Source organism: Pyrgilauda ruficollis, unplaced genomic scaffold (genome assembly GCF_017590135.1).
Source record: "Pyrgilauda ruficollis isolate IOZ18807 unplaced genomic scaffold, ASM1759013v1 scaffold94, whole genome shotgun sequence".
NCBI classification, from domain to species: domain Eukaryota; kingdom Metazoa; phylum Chordata; class Aves; order Passeriformes; family Passeridae; genus Pyrgilauda; species Pyrgilauda ruficollis.
Window position 1 is genome coordinate 747,753 of NW_024531488.1, and position 16,352 is coordinate 764,104.

Sequence of the window (16,352 nt, forward strand, 5' to 3'; positions counted from 1 at the left end):
ACTACTTCAAAGAATACATAAAAATGTGACTTGTTACTCACATTTTTGTGCTCTTTCAAAAGTGCCTGCAGGCAGAATACCTCCATCTGTAATCTCAACAAATCTCACAAGCCACACAGAACTGGCATTCAGTTAACAAGTCCCTTAGCATTTTTTTTAATGCTGACCCTCTGCCAAATTCCTCGTGGATAATTGCATTTTACATGCCTGAATTTTTAGTGCTGCTTGTCATTGTTAATTTTTTTCTGTCTCCTATTAATTGGTAGTATTTACAAAGAGTTTGTAAACAGCTTCTTTATTCACCATGGGCAAAACTGCTTTGCATTCCCTCTTTAAGTGATTGGTATCTCTAAATTTATGAAATATGACCATTGAAGGAAGCTGATGAATCATAATATATGGTTTGTTCTTCGATTAAAGGAGAATTACTGGATTGTGCACGATCTTCTTGTCCTCTGTTGCCATTATCTGCTCCGTGCTTTTTTTCCTTTTTATAATAGTTTGCATGGTACCAGATGTGCTATCCGCTGTGAAGAAGGAAAATACCATAATGGCAGAGAATGTGAACCATGCCACCGTTCCTGCGCAACATGTGCAGGTATTCCACTGACATTTGTCTGCATAATTTTCATTCCTGTATGATTTTACCTCTGATTTTATTCCCCTATATATCACACTTACAGTATAGCATCATTGTTTACATGTGAATCCTTCATTCTCTTAGTAGCTTTTAATTACATTTTAAATATGGCAAACTTCTTTCAACTAGCATAGAAATCTAGAGTTTTAATTGAAAGAGTTCATAAATTACTCTTTTCTTTTCCTTTTTTTTTGTTTCTTTTTTTAGTAGAATTTACTATGATTTCCAGTAATGCCTTCCATTTTCTTCCAGGGATGGAATAATTACTGGTAGATTTTGTGGGAGCTTTAGAACTGCAGCCATTTATTTCAGAAAAAGATACATTGAAATGATGTAATTGTTTATTTTAACAATGTACCTGCCTTCTAAACATTTCTCTTCGGACTAAGGTGCTGGAGTAGATGCCTGTATAAACTGCACACAGGGTTACTTTATGGAAGATGGAAGATGTGTGCTGTCCTGTAGTAGTGGTTATTACCTTGATCACTCCACTGAAAGTGGATACAAAAGCTGCAAAAGGTATGATCAGTGGCTGATGTATCTGATATTTGGCAGTATATTAGCTATTACTGTGTTGGAAATGATCATACTTATTAGAAGATAAAACACTGTTGACATGAAAACATAAAAAAATACTTAATGCTAAGTAAATAAGAAAAATATATTAATTTCTATTATTATTATTATTATTATTATTATTATTATTATTATTATTATTATTATTATTATATTTATATTCATACAGGTCCTATAAAAGTATTTTTTCTGGTATATGTGTGTGACCTTCACTTTAAAGCAGCCTGTAGTGAGTCTGTAAGTAGATTTGCATGGAAGCATAAAATTTACAAATCTGACAGAGGATCTGAGTTTCTTAATAACAAACAAAAACAATCAAACTACAGGTTTTTTCATTGCAAGTTAGTTATTATTTATAAAGACCATTTCAGTTCTTCACTGCATATTCACAAACACAGTGCAGATAGATTCTAAACTATTCTCCAGAATAGCTTACCTGACTGCAGTGCACAAATGGCTGGATAAATCTTGGGCAAAGTTGTGCTGTGCAAGGAAGAAACATTTTTTTACTTTGTTAAACAAATATAATTTGTTGCCCTTTGGAATCATTTATTGTTGACTCAGATCTAAGTTCAGGGCAGGAAGGGAGTCCCCTTGTGTTCTACATAAAAAGACAATCAATATGTAATGAAAAGACAATGGAGCGAGATGGGTGATGAAGGGACTGGGCATCATGTCAGTCATTTCTATCCTGTGGCTTTAGTTCATGCCTTCCACATGCACATGTTTGCACCATCAGCTTGATACTTTTGCTGATTATTTATGCATAGTTGCAATGCACTAGAATAATACAGCTGTGTAGTAAAAATTCTGGAATAGAAATTTGTTGATGGAAATAAAAAGGACAGAGTTGCAGGGGTAGTCAATTATTTATTACCAAAATTAGTAGTAGTAAAATTATAGTACCTTGTACCTCTAAAAAGAGTCCTTTGCAATACAAAAAACAAGTCCTTTGCAATACAAAAGAGGTCTCCTAGGAAGCCTTATATTTGCTGAGGCCAGAAGGCCAACCCTGCCATTGTCTTCCAGATGCGATGCCAGCTGTTTGGATTGCAGTGGCCAAGGAGACAGAAACTGTACAAGCTGTCCAAGTGGCTATAACCTAGACACTGGTGTCTGTGTCATTGGAACAGTATGCAAGGATGGTGAGTGCAAGGCTCTGAAAAGATCCATTTTATCACTGCCAGCTTCTTCTTTTACGTGTATCGGTTGGTTTGGCCTGCTTTTCTGCTTAGGTATGGTCTACATTTCTTTTTGAAATTTTCAGATGTATGAAAAGGAGAAATTTATGTGTTGTTAGCATGTGTTAGCAAGTTTAGTCACATCCACATTACCTGGATTTCCCAAAATAATTTTTCCCCTTGCCAACAACCTACTTTTCTTTCTGTAGTATTTGTTCAAAAGCCATTGCTTTCAACAGATTTTTATATGAGGACCCTAGGGTACTATTAATAGAATTACATTTATCTATCTCAGCACTTTAAACTGTGAAAATGCTGGTGAGTAAAAATGATTTAAAGCACCCGCAGGATTGCTTGACTTGTGTGAAAGGGTAGTGAGAAAGAAAGGATTCTGAAATAGGGAACATGCAATTTAGGGTGGAGATATGAGCTTCCTCCAAATTCTCTGTGGCTTAATTATACTCTTCTTATTGCTTATGATTGGCTTAATTATTCACTAATATTAATTCCTTTTAAATGTCACAACTACAGAGACACTTAGATAACATTTTGCTTCCCTAAAAACGTTACCGTGTGAATTAGTTGTAAATAGAATCTAACAAGAGCAATCCAACAGGAAGATGATATCAGAACAAAGTCTGGGAAGATACCTGACATCAGATATAGTAAAAGCTAACAGTGACTCTTGGTTCCAGCTTATTTCCACTGGATTTACTAAGAATTAAAGAAGACTTTAAAAGAAAAAAGAAAGAGCACAGGTGTGAGTCTTGTTCCTGTGGACCTTTGCACTTCTTGTTGGAATGTAGGCTTCCAAACTTTGAAAAGTAATCTGTTCATTGTAAAGTTACATTGCAGATATTGATAAACTACTCATGAGCCCTTTTCATGTCTGGACATTGGAAGACTTATTGTCTTAAGCAAGTCCAGAAGAGGACAGAAATACATAGACAAATTAAGAAGTGTAATGCTAATATTGTTATTGCAATTGGTTTCTCCAATACAACCATTTGAGATACCATTTGATACAGCTGCATAAATCCATCTTCATTTGTACGCATGCAGCCTCAATCACATACCCTGTAGTTCCCAAGAGTGAGGATGCCCCATCTCAGTACTGTCACCACCACCATTCTGCCAAATGCAGCTCTCATGGAAGGGCAGCACATGGATGTGCAAGCCAGGAGGGTTTGGGTTTGTTTTTTTTTTTCTGTTAATTTACAAAAGCAGAGAGGGTCTCATTTCAATGCCTTACAATCAACTCACTCTACAGGATTTGCATTTCTGTTGAGAATATTTTACTCTTTTTCTGTGGTTTGATTGTTTTATTCTTTTAATTCATAAAAATTGAGAGCAAATTCCTTTGCTGTAAATATCACTGTATTCTAATTATTCTCTTTCTAATCTTTTTTTCCTTTTCATAAATGGATACCAATCATTCCCTGTTGGACCACACAATATCTCTTCCTGAAAAAAAAAAAATGCTGTTGACTGAAATTCCTTCTGATGGACCAAATTTCCTACTTGCTACCTGCTCCTGAATGGTCTCTTCAACCAAATCTGCATGTCTGACCAATTAAACCTTCCTCCACTGTACACGCCATGCTCTCCAAACCTTCAACCTCCCCTTCTTCTCTTGCTGCTACCCTCTGGAAGCCACGGAAGAGTCCTGGGCCGAGGGAGGATTCTGTATGCTGGTGAAAAAGAACAATCTCTGCCAGAGGAAAGTGCTTCAGCAATTGTGTTGCAGAACATGTAAACAAAAGGGGTGAACTGACACCTCCCAGCATCTTCCTCCTCCTGTTGACTTGCAGATTAATTCCTATTACTGAAAAAGGAAAAAAAAAGAAAGAAAAAGAAAGCAAGCCACCTTTCTCCCTCTCCCCCCTCTTTGTCGGGGAAGATGGCAAACTGTTTGTTGGAACTTAAATGGAAAACCTACAACACGCCTACCTTTCATAACTGGGTGTCTAGAGCTGAGCATCCAGGATCACAGAGTCAGTATTGTGTGACCAAAGCATTTGATGCCAAAATTAACATTTAACTCTTGATTTGATTTCCTGTCAACCTTAGATTATTTCTGTTTTTTGAAGGTTCTTTTTCTTCCCTTCTTTCCTGCTTCTTTCCACTTCAAGATGTTTAAATAGTGTTTCAAGAATACAACACAAGTTTACATGGATTAAAACTAAACAATACAAAAAAAATTGCATTAGTCTTTTTTTGTGCTGTATGTATTGACAGGGGGAACTTGAGTTCCTGAGGGGATCAGAAACATAATTAGTGCAGGACTAAGTTCTGCCCCTTTTCTAACACTATTTTAAAAGATGGAAAGTGAACGTTTCTGCACACATTTCTTTCTTACTTCCTCTGCTGTATGCTATTTTTTGTATCACATGCGGTATGTATATATGTTTGCCCAAAATGTGGTTTTGGTCATATAGATTTCATTTTTAGACAGGTGGCTTATTAACAGATATACTAGGATTTTTATTTTATTTTTTTTAAATTGTCAAAGCTATTTCAATTAAACATAAGAAACCCATTGTTCCTGTAGTGGACAAATTTAGAATATACTACTTCTCTTGATTTGCATAAGTGAGAGTAATGTATATGCTCAGAAGTCAGAAAACATTGCTAACATGTAAGAAGTATTCATAAATTATTGTTGTCTTGTAATGTTCATTTAAAAAGGGGATATTATCATACAGATATGTGGAACTGTTTCATAGTGCCCATATGTAAATGCCAGTGTGACTATATACAACAGGATGTGTTTACAGGACTGGATTTATAATTGTGCCAAATACACCTCCAGGAAAAATTGCATATAGGGCAATAAATCAGTGGTTCTCTTGGTGCCGTGATGGGCCTGAATCTGCTTTTATCTGCTCACAGTAGAAATTTCAGCAGGAATAGTCCTGCTAAGGCAAATGGAGTTACCTCACTGTAAAATGGTCCTGAGTGATAAGAGAAGTGGCCCTAGCCTCACTCTTTTTCTACCCAGGCACATGGCTGCCAGTACAAATTTCTGTTTAATTTGTCTTCTTCAGCTTCACTCAGCATACTGTTCAAAAGACAGTCATTTCACAGAAAACAGCATATTGATATTCAAAGATACTGTTTACTGGGGATAATACTTAAAACATGCAAAGTGTCTTTTTCAGTTAGCTTTCCAGGACATACAAACAGAAAATGGAATTCAACTGTTTAAGCATGTAAATCCTGGAAAATAAAGGGGATCAAAAATGACTGTGGATGTTTTACAAACTAATTCAAACCTTTAGAGGTAATGTCCTGTTTAGCAGAGAGCAGATAAACTATTTCAGCCTGGTTCAGTATGAGAGAGTGCAGTCAAGCTCCCTTGGTGCCCATTACAAATTTCCTGACAAATTCAAATTTGTGCTAGTTTAACTACTAGTCTGTTACTGCCTCATTTCTCAGTATAGTGTGTTTAAATAGAACATAATACTTTCAAAGTTTAAGTTAATATTATATATGTTATATATAAATATATATTCACTATTGAGATTTAATTATGTAATGGATTGTAAAGAATCTGTTTGGATACTTACAAATGTCTCTAACACTATTATAGAGAAGAAATTAATTACTTTGTTTTCTTTTTAAAAAACTGACATTGTTATAACAAAATCCATTTTTACTGAAAAAATACTGTACATGTGTAAAATGTTCAGTTGTTATTTGTAAAATAGGGTAGTTCTGTTGTAATTGATATTGGCCAAAATCAATGTTATTCCATATTTTATTTTTTCTATTAAATTAACCTAAATTCCTGTTCTTTTGGTCTGGAAAAACATGTTGCTCCATATGCTAAACATCTTTGTTGAAGGGCATAGGTACCTCTGTGGTACAGAGCACTTAGATACCTGGGTGTTTAATTTTATTACAGACTTCTTTTAGTTTAAGTGATGGAATTTTTATGATTGCAGAAATACCTGGTTTAAGTGGAAATCACTTTTTGTATAGTAACAGTACAGCCGTATATGAACCCTAATGGGTAACAATGTTGACTTCCTTTGATCTGTAAGAGTTCGTGATGGGTCTAATGTGTTGTGTGTTCAGGATTAAAAAGCAGAATTTGTAACTACCTATTGGCTCAGGCAGTCAAGAAGGAAGGTCTCATCTTTGCAGTCATACAGAGTGGCCGCTTGCACAGCGTGGTGTCGATGTCGATGTCTGTTCACATGCTCGCCTGCTGTACAGCTCAGGTCACAGCCACACAGTGCCCCTTCAGCAGCACCCATCTGTCCTTGCCAGACCACAAGGGCTCCATGCAGCCTCCTTTGTCACCCCTGCAGGGTGAGCTCCTTCACTGCCGTGAGCTGATGCTCTTGTTCATTTACCACTTAGCCCCACAGCCTGAGTGGAGAGCAGTTTATTCAAGGGGTCATATGTTCAGATGGCATTTTAAGCACATTTGAGGCCATGTAAAGGATTTCCTGAAAAAAAAACCGACCACTTTTTGGCCTTAGACATCTTGTTGTCACTGACCTGTTTGACCTGGTTTCAAAACAAGGAGTTAGTCACATTCCCACAGTTTCCCTGTCAGTCCCCAGAAGCATGCATATGTGGGATAGCGCATTCTTAGCAGTAGTTTGGTGAGACCACACCTGGAAAAAAGGTTACCTCAGTATGAAGAACTGCTTGTTTCAGCTTCCACCTCACCTTCATCTTCCAAATGAGCAGACAAGTAAGGATGAATCTGTGGTTCAGGCTGAAAACTGGAATTTTCTGGTATCATCTTAGACTCTTTGATCATCCTTGTTTGTTTTGCCTTAATAGCTGTTGTCAAAGACATGCAGAATTTTAAGCAGCCTATAGCTAGTACTTGTACTAGAGGATCACTGCAGTGACAGGGTTGCAGTTGAAAGAAGTTAGTTTGTTCCCAGATGCAGAGTTTTCTTAGGTGATTGCTCCTCCTTCGCTGATTCAATGATGAGTAGTTTGGTGTGATGTGTATTTGACACTATTGATGACAAACAGAAAGGATACAGACCATTTCAGAAAGATCAGAAAATACTAAGTATGAATAAAATAATAATTTTCCCTATGTCAGGAAAGACTCTCTATGGCATCAGTCTAAATCTGTTCACAAATTTCATTTTATTTATACCACAAGTCAGAAAGCAAATACAAATTGAAGATGCCATTATAGTTAGAACATGGTATTTCCCAGTTTAGGGAAATACTAGTCTAGGAGAACCCTTGATTTAAATGCAAATTGGACACACTTCTATACCTTTTCTTCACTAAAAGTCCCAAAGTTTTTAAATAAAGACAAATATGGTCAAAAAACCAAACAAAAAAGTAGTCATACATGCTAAAAAAAGTTTCCCGTGCCCCAGACCTGCAAAACATCCTGCAGAAGCCTGTTGTGTAGGGGTGTCATGTTATGTTTCCTTTTCTGCAATGGAGTTCCAGCCTTACTCCCTTTTTAGCTGCAGCTCTTCACCTCAGCCACACACCAGTACTGTAGGATCAGGTGCCAGAAGAGGTCAATGGAAATCTTACAGTTCTGACCAGCAGCTCCTGGGACATTTGTCTTAGCCCCTGCCTACCCACATACACCTGAATCCATTGGTACTCCCTGCCTCTTCCTAGGGAGGCTTTGCAAACTTCCCCTCTGTAAAGCACACTATTTTCTGGTAAAGATTTCCCTCTGAGACCTTACAGACTACCCCAATCTCTGCTGTGATTGCAGCTTTCCAATGTCATGTCAAATTCCTTGCAACTGAATCTATTGTGTAATAGCCGGCTGCTGCTTGTGCCACATTGTCAGGTCACAAGAGGTTTGACAGAGGTATGAGTAAACCCATATGCAGAAGCACTAGAGCTGTCTACAGCAATTTCACCCATTCTAAGTGCAAGTTACAACTGTTGATGACCTAGTTAATTCTCTCCATAGCCATCTGTTACTTTTTAATGAATATATTTAATGAACGGAATGGTTTTAAGAAGGCCTATTATAAATTCAAGATTCCTGTAAAGACGTGTAAGAGGTTGCTTGTATGAGTCAAAGCTTTTAATTTGCAATGCAACTTGCTGAACAATAACTTGTCTATGATTCATTACCATGCCTTATATTTATATTAGATATGCCATTGTGCTGTCAATGGTACAGAATGAACCAAGAAAAGTTTTCCATTAGATGTTTGTGCAAGATATTTGAAGCAAGCATTAAAAAAGTTTTACAGCTTACAAATAAAAACCCTAGTCAAGTTTTCATCAAAGGGAAACTGATGTACAACAACTTGCATTACCTTTTCCAGAATAGGGAATTCAATAAGTGAAAAAAAAAAAAGGGTCGAAAATATATTTTTGATGAGCATTTTCTTTACTAGGGATAAACCAATTTCTGTTTAATGTAATTTTAATTACATGTCTTACTTAAACTAATCTGTGAGATTTCTGGTTTTTATTGAAATACATGATTATCTTATTATATTCTACCACCTATCATGATGATCTGTTGGGGCTTAAATCCTCCACATCAGCAAGAATTAAAGAGTTGTGAGTGTAGTGTCCCTAAGAACAAACTAAGGCTCTGAATCTTATTATACCATCCAACCAGTGGAAGTGCAACCAACACCCACATTTCCATCACAGCTTCCACAACCAATGAGCAAAGAGGATTTGGATCTATCAAAGGCCTGAACATTCTGTGATTTCTCAGAGCACAGTAACATGAAATCTTACTAGGAAAATTGTTCTGAAGTCCAGAGGATAAAGCCAAAGAGGCTGCAATAATTTTCATTTGCTGTGCAAGTGTACCAGATAACATCACAGAGTTACTGTTTAATATCTGAGCTATGCTTGAAATTATCCTGAAGAACTTCCTTTCTCGATTAAAAAGCAGTGTTTGCACATAAAAACAGAGACAATTTTCACTTCTAGAATAGGAGTTGTAGTCAAAGAAAAATATATTATGGGGAGGAAGCTCTGGGTATTTTTAAAAAATAATTCCAGTAAGCAACAAGTGCAGACTCTTTGTGCTGCACCAAAGGCTGGTCTTTGTTGGGTTTTGGCAGCAAATACATGAGCAGGTCATGTATTTGCTGCCAAAGATGACCAGGGAAGCTTAGAGGAATGACCCTCATACAATCATCTATTGGTTTTTTTCTTAATGTTTGGGGGATGGATTTGTTGAAGGTCTTCTGGGAAACCAGCAACACTTTTCAAAGCAAAAAAACACTCAGCCATCAGAAAACACTGTGGAGAGCAATGAGGTAATTAAGTATCCATTTTTAGAATCAGCCTGGCGGTGAGAAGCCAGAACACTGATGAGCCGTGGGTACTTGTTTACCCAAGGAGAATTAATGGCTCTATCATGCAAATTCAGCAGTAACACTGAAGTGTTTACTGGAGCATGGCTAATGTAATTTAATTATAATTCTGCATAAATTTGGCATTTACAATTGTCCTTGTCCTGCCCCCTGCCCTTCTCCCAATGCCTGCAGGTGTTCTTTGAGATGTAGGTTGGAAGGAAAGTCTAGCTTCTGATTGCCAGTCCCCACAGATCAGGTTGCTGTCAGCTGTCGTGCTCATGACTTTGCTAATGGACCATTCTGTGCAATGCCACTGGATAAAAATACAAAAATAACTCAAATATTCATTCCCAAATAAAGTAGCCCCTTTTCATACTACAAGAGAAGGCCATACCAAATGAAGTTGTGCAAATGTTGGTCTTGCTGTGTCTCCCTTTAGCTCAGACTCTCTGAACACTTTCAAGGCTGAAAGGAGAATTCAGAATTAGTTCCTGCTGCTGAACAGTGTCACAAAGCCTCTTTGCAGGTGTATCTGAATTAGAAGAGCTGTATCATCAACAAGGAATATGTGATTCTTAAAGAGAATGTTATCTGTAATCATAAATTAAAAAAAAAAAAAATTATCCAGAGGTGCCTATAGCAGAAACCAGGAACCAGGGAAGATTTCAAGCAGGGGAAGATCACCAGCATAAGTGTATTGAGGAGGCTGAACAGTTACAGATGGGAATAAAATTTAGACTTTTATACCACTAATTAAAAGATTTCATTTGATCTGCTTCTTACTTCCAAGGATGTACTTGTATCTTGATGGAAAGTTTCTTTTAGGCTTTAGTATGTCTTCATCTCTGCAAATTAAACAGAAATTGCATTTGATTAATAGTACGCATCTATTGTACTAGTTGTTACATCTTGGAACAATAGTTGTCCTGGTAAAATCTGCCCAGTTATCAGCAGATCTCTGCTCATATCCTCATTAAGTCAAAGATGTCCAGTATTAACAGCCTGTGCAGAAGTTTCTTAGCTTAAGATGGATGACACCACTGAAGTACTGCCCCAAAACATCCAGCTCTTCCCACTTCAGGTTTGTGTCTATTCAAGTCAGACTACAGAAGTCCTGCCGTGGTCAGGGAAGGCTGTGTATACCAAGTACATACTCCTTGCTTTATAACAGAGAAGAGAGATGCACTTGTTACCTTGGTTGCCTCTGATATGCTTTCCTCCAGTACTGAAAGATTCTATCTTTAATGTGCTCTATGTGCGAATAATGTCAGCTTTACTCAAAGCATACTACATTTGGGTCTTGTATTTCACTACCTAGCTTTCCAAAGGTACTATCAGCACTGTGCAATAATTTTCAGTGAGGTTCAGGTGTTTCTGTTCCACTGCCCTTTAGACGATTGTCAGCTACTGATTATTATGAAGAATGGGAAGCTTAAAAACATAAAAGAGGAAAATTTCCAGCTGCAAAGCTCAAGAAATGGAGAGGCTGAGCATATTTTTTCCATTGTGAATCTAAAATTTTGAGAGTGCTGTAGTATTTCTCCCTCCATCAACGAGAAGGGTACAAACCTAAGCTTTATTGATATAAATCCACGGAGATTGTTTAAATTCTCTTCCCCCTTTCTTTTCGGACTGTCAAATTTCAGGCTATAGGTGAGCAGCAGAACACCTTGCCAGGCTCTGACATAGGTGTTTACACAGGGAAAGGCAGAAACCATGAACCTAGCCAGCTTATGCTTCCAGGCATCCATATAATTAGTACAAATGCAGTTTTAAAGCAAAAGTCTTTCTGGGGTCTGTTTTTGCCCACTGAGTATTGCTGAGGGCTCTGGCTCTTCAATGGGTTTCTAACAACAATTGTATTAATACTGCGTAGAAATGGGGGTGAGAAGTACACATTGTAAAGGGAAAGGAAAATCCCTTTGTGTTAGAAATAAATAAAGCAGCTTTGGCTAATGTGAATGTTTTTATTCTGCAGGGAAAAGTATAGAGGGCTGTGTAAGACAGTGGAGTCTGATACAGGCAATTTCCTCACTCCTGACTGTCATGATTACAGCTAACCTGAGTCTCTCTGCGTGACCTCACCTAATCCTGCAACAAAGGGGCCTTTCATCCTAAAATCATTATATCACACTCAGCACACAGCTATTCAGGGAAGAGATGTTCAATCCTTTTCAAGGTTCTGCTTTGCCCCTTGGCACAAGAGGGAGATTTAGTGACTTAGGAATCAATAGCCTATTTTCAGCCTTCTCATTTGTCACTGCCTAGAGCACTTCTGAAAAGAAGACTTCCAATCCTGAATCCTTCTCATCACCTCAAATCATAATACCCAAAAGTTTTGTCCATTCTGCACATAGAGAGACAGAAATTTGGACATTGTGTAATTAACAGGGGACTGAAAACTGAAGCTAGACAAATAATTGGAAACCAGATGCAAATTTTGTACAACTGCCAAATCTGAGGGCAAAGGAAATGTCTTCATTTTGAAAATGTTACATCATGGACATTATGGCAAGATTTCTTTCTGGGAGCTGTAATCTCTCAAACACTGAGACCTTGGGCTAAGCAAAGGAGTAACTTTAAAAAGAATCTTCAGAGTGAATTTACATGAATTTTTATATGCAAGTTAGTTCTAGTTATCTACTTAAGCTTTATGAATAAATGTTTCTTCAAAAAACTCAAGGAGCTGATCCCACAAGCTGGACAAAACAAAATGTATCACAGCCAAACATGAGAAAAAGCAGAGAGCTCTGTAATACCAACTTATTTCAGTTCTCACAGCTGATGGATGAAAAGCAATTCTGAGAAGTTTTTATCTGCTCTGTCAAACCTTTATAACTCATAAGATTACATACAAAGAGCCACAGTATGAAATCCGTATCCAGATTTTCATGAAAGTAAACAAGCAAAATGGAGGAAATAAGGTAGTTTTTTCCATTGATTTTAAGGAAAAGCCCTTGCAGCAATGTTATAGACAATAAAGAACATTTTAAAATTAGATAAGGTGGTGTTTTGATCAAACAAAGTGGAGAAGTAACACATGACTTGCAGTGACTAACTCTCACAGAGGGACTACAAGAGAAAAGGGTTTATGACAACCAGCACATAAAACCTCCATGCATAACTGACAAGGATATTCACACCCTCATCCAATTGATATCCTGAAATATCATGTGCTCTCAATGAATGGCACAGGTTTTGGAAAGCAAGAGAGAAATAATGACAAGATAAAGGTATATGTGATGCTGCTTATGCAAAAACATAGAATGACTTGGCAGCTATGACAAGTGCTCCAGACTGGGACTCAGGAAAGACAGGTTATAGTTTGCTATTGCAAACTAATTTGATTGTATTACTGCAACTCAGGTTTCAACCTCCTTAATGGGAGGAATAGTTCTTACCTTGCTTTAAAATGCATCATATGAACTGGTGGGAACTGAGCATTAAGTATAGGGATTTTGTATGCAGTTAAAGGCACAACCTGAAACCTGATGTAGCCCAAAGATGGAGTTAAACATTTTCTAACTAGGGACACAAAAATGATACATTAAAATCTTCCTATTATGAGGAATCAATTCTGTTAACATACCATTATTCCTACAATATCTCCAATTCCTTTTTTTTCCAAACAATGTGACAAATGTTTTTAAACAAGGTAACAAGGTAGCAGAATTACCACGATAATGAATGATAAATATGAGATGATCCAAAGTAACTGATGATCATTGCCTGATTGAAAGCTAAGTGAAGACACATTGTTGAGAGTATTTCTCTATTAAGTATGTTAGACAGATATATATTTCCAATACAGAAAAGAAGAAAAGGATTGAGGCTTTGGCAGCCTGTATTTATCTAGGTGAATTGCTCACAAGGAATTCTGGCAGATGGTTGAACTACCCTGTGGAATAGCTTAAAAGTCTTCTTTTTTGAATTTCAGTGTTAACTCTTTGAATATCCAGCAAAACCTGTTTTGTTAGCATGTCAGATCTACAGTTCTAGATGTGATTTGCAATTCAGATGGCCAAATATGCAAGTATTTTCTGGTGCACATTCTTGTAATAATATTCATTAAAATGCTTCAGAGCCACAGAACTGGTCTTCCTGGCACTATTCCAAGCACAGCTGAAATGAATTACACCACTTCCAATGAAAGGCATAACATACAAATAACTAAAACCTTTAAAAACTAAAGTACTTCTGCTATATGTGAATGCATAGTTTGAATTAGTAGCTTAGGTCCAGTGGAGAGGCACACAGGATAAGCATACAGGTAGTATGGGAAAATAAAGTAAAGGAGAAATAGAAAAGTTTTGTAATACATATCAGAAAACATCACCAGAGTAGCAATTATGTAATAAAGCCACCCTGGCAGATTTCCCAATGATGTAAATCCACTAGAATAAAAAACTCAAGTATCAGACCTGCAATGGAAAATCTTTTCAGATACTGTATTTTTTTTCTCGGTTGTATTATTGCCCAAATATATATGTGTGTGTGTGTGTGTGTGTGTGTCTATATATCTATATTTATATTTTTAAAAAATTATACACACACACACATATATATATAATATTATATAAAATATATATTATATTGTACATATATATTATAAATATCAATAAATATACATATATATATATAAGATTTGTCTTAGTTTCAGGGAGGACAAAGTTAATCTTCTATGCTATCTGGGAAGGGGGCATAGCCAAACCCTTATGTTATTGGATACCATCTCACATCACTTTTGAGGGACAAGAAAAGGGACTTGCTCTCTCCTTCCAGTGGTGACAGAAAGGGTGGAGGGCAAAACACTCCAGTATTGTTTTATTTACCATGTAAATAATTTCAACCTTTTGTTATTAACATCATAGCTGTTACTGTTTTATTATCTCTTTGCTGTTGCCAGTAAATTGTTCATATCCCAGCCTGTGATTTTCACATTTTTGTGCCTCTAATTTTCAACTCCAGCCCTGGAGGGGAAAGGGGGAGGGGAAAGAGTAGAGGAAGGAAAGCAAGCAAGTGATATCTAGCTTAAATAAATCTCACTGAGGTCAAAGAATTGGGGAGTACTATTCCTAGACCATGACACAATTATATATTAAAATCTCATAAAACATTTGAGAACGTGGGATTCCGTGTTGCATCCTCTGGCTCCATATCAAAAAGGCTCAAGAGGTTTACATTAATCAAACCTGTCAATGGCCTGAAGGCCACATTATTTTTTTCTAGACGGTGAGAATTATAAATATTTGATATGATAGATATGCATTAATACAACAATGTATCTGGGAAACATCTAGAAAAATTTAAAATCCTACTGAATTATATGTCTAACAGCATTTCTAATGCTTTTAGTCTCAGTCCACTATAAAGTGATTACTCATAAAAGATGCAGTACTGCAGTTCAGAAATGCTGCACCAGTTCCATGGAACTAGTCAGTTTACACAATTCAAGTTTTGGCCTTTATGGTCATGCAAGGGATTAGATAAATGCATGGAAATAGAAACATAGATATATAGATATACAGATATAGATGTAAACAAATTGCTCTTTGGATAAGGAGAACTATAACATGTCTGAATATGTTTGCATTCAAAGACTCTTGTTTCCCTGATCTCATCAGGAGACTCCTCATTTTCTCACAGTCTGAACTTCTTCCCAGACCAACATCTGATGAGCATTGTCTTTATGGTTTATGTGGTTCTATCGCTGGCTTTTGGCTTCTCCTTTACTTTTTTCCTCTCTTTAGAAGACACACAAACCATTACAAAGCAAATGTTACATCTCTGCCTACATTTTGGGTACCCCAGGTTTCACCCGGGGTTGCTGGATGTTCCAGTCAGTTTGCCTTTATAACTATACTGTTCCCATCCCCTTAGGTATGTAAGTACTAACCTAGCTCATATCTCATACCAGAGGTTTCAACTATTTTAATTTTTTTTTTTGATTACTGCTTAATATGTAAAAACACAAGTGTTAAAAACACAACAGACAGAGAACATAATTTGCAGTATTTTAGAAATTTTTTCCTCCCTGCATGATTTTAAATTGGTATAAGTGGTTGCTTGTACAGTGCCTTTGCTCTTAAAATGTAAGGAACTTACTGCAAGTGAGAGCCAAACCCGAGTCATTCCATATTTGTGTTTTGATTCCTGAAGTTCACTATATTTGCCAGATCTGGATTTTCCAGCAGCAATGCAAGTGGAAAGACTTGTTTGATATTGAAGTATCCATAGAAACTGCAGGTATTATGTATTATATAGGACTTTCTGCCCAGCCTCTTCCATTACTCAAGAATGGAGGAATAGCCAATTCCTTAAATATATAGACTTGGTTATAATAAATTTTCCCAAAGCAAACTGAAATAAAAGACCCAATCTTGACCTTTATAAAACTGTATGATAAATCAATATACTGTCCCCACATGATGCTGCACATAGATAAAGTATTCATACTACCTACCAAATCTCTGCCCTAAGTGTTATTAGGCATGCAGCTTACCAGTTTGTACCAATGTTGTAGTTAATATTCAGCAAATAAATAAGCAAACTTTGCACTTCAGCAGTGTGATACTACTAGTGTATTCATGATCGGAAATGTTTATATCTTTATCTTAGTTTTGAGGTAGAAATCCATATAATATAAATTTTTTTTCAAGTCAAAATTGTGCA

General features: G+C 36.7%; 1 protein-coding gene across 3 annotated transcripts in view; it reads left to right on the top strand.

The window, feature by feature from the left end:
* PCSK5 (proprotein convertase subtilisin/kexin type 5) overlaps window positions 1–16,352 on the top strand; it is a 224,994-nt gene that overhangs the window by 159,229 nt on the left and 49,413 nt on the right. For 2 of the 3 annotated variants that reach the window (XM_041489485.1, XM_041489484.1), the window contains exons 18-20: window positions 501–598; window positions 1,030–1,159; window positions 2,246–2,361. In XM_041489485.1, the coding sequence (XP_041345419.1) occupies window positions 501–598; window positions 1,030–1,159; window positions 2,246–2,361 (344 nt within the window). Of the gene's footprint in view, window positions 1–500; window positions 599–1,029; window positions 1,160–2,245; window positions 2,362–4,050; window positions 6,337–16,352 lie in introns of those variants that run through there. The other variant, XM_041489486.1, reaches the window with a different exon arrangement.